The 1,092-nt window shown below is 40.5% G+C and overlaps 1 protein-coding gene across 1 annotated transcript in view; it reads left to right on the top strand.

Annotated features, from left to right (window-relative positions):
* The first annotated feature begins 503 nt into the window (after positions 1-503).
* Positions 504-1,092, top strand: part of LOC102195648 (protocadherin gamma-C5-like) — a 6,378-nt gene continuing 5,789 nt past the window's right edge. Inside the window, exon 1 of the mRNA XM_005723233.2 lies at positions 504-1,009. Coding sequence (XP_005723290.2) covers positions 689-1,009 — 321 coding nt within the window. The 5' untranslated portion in view covers positions 504-688. The remainder of the gene's footprint in view (positions 1,010-1,092) is intronic.

Here is a 1,092-nt window from a genome sequence, read left to right as displayed (position 1 = left end):
TTTCAATAAACCTGGAACAGTGCACAAAGGCACTTCCAAATAGTTCAGAACCACGAAGGTGGACAGCGACTCTTACTGTAATACATGCTCTGTTTAAAAAAAAGAATGCAGTTACATGGGATGTCTATCGAATAAATGTCTTTCTCTAAATAATTTTATGGGATTAATTAATTAGGTTATTGTGGGGGGAAATGTTATTCTTATATTAAGTTTATAAGACTGGCTTTGTTTTTTTCATTCTTACATCCAGTCATTCATCCATTTATTCATTCATTGACGATATCGCATGCTTGTTTTACATTCTGTAAAGTCCAGTAATTCGTGATTATTGCCTGTGATCAAAGTGAATCCAAACAGAGAGAGAGAACAGATGCTGTGAGTTTAAGAGTGTCGATCGGTTTCCTTCTTATTGGATGACAGAGGTGGATGATGCGCACCAATAGGATTCAGAACTGTACAAAGCAATCTAGTCCCTGCCCCCATTCATTCTCGGTACTCGAACACTTACAATGAAGAGAGGCAGAGGACTGAAGGAGTAATGCGCTCATTTTTTATAATGTTACGGTTTTATATGTATCCTCAATAATATGTGGGAATGGTTCTATGGGAATCATACCTGCGATGATGGATTTCAGAATTTTTCAGTGCATTATGTCAATTGGAATTAATCTTTTATAACGGACCAAGGATGACAAAGAGAAAGGGATGTCGAAACTGGAGATGGCTGGCTCTTTGGTGGCATCATTTCTTTCTCTTGTGGAGTACAATAGACGGACAAACTCGTTACAGCATCACAGAAGAGCTAAAACAGGGCTCTGTGGTAGGAAATCTTGCCAAAGATCTGGGTTTAGGAGTATCTGAAATTTTTGACCGTAAGCTGCACGTTGCCTCCGAGGCTGGCGAGCAGTATTTCAGCGTGGATGCGGGGAAGGGCGAGCTGGTGGTGAATGACAGAATAGACAGAGAGGCTTTATGCGGACAAAGCGCCAGCTGTGTGTTACCTCTGCAGGTTGTTATTGAAGACCCGCTACAACTTTTTCGAGTTGAAGTCGATATTCAAGACATTAATGATAATGCACCGAGATTTCCATC

Source organism: Pundamilia nyererei, unplaced genomic scaffold (genome assembly GCF_000239375.1).
Source record: "Pundamilia nyererei isolate P.nyererei 1_Seehausen unplaced genomic scaffold, PunNye1.0 scaffold00008, whole genome shotgun sequence".
NCBI lineage: Eukaryota > Metazoa > Chordata > Actinopteri > Cichliformes > Cichlidae > Pundamilia > Pundamilia nyererei.
This window is presented reverse-complemented; position numbering and strand designations above follow the sequence as displayed.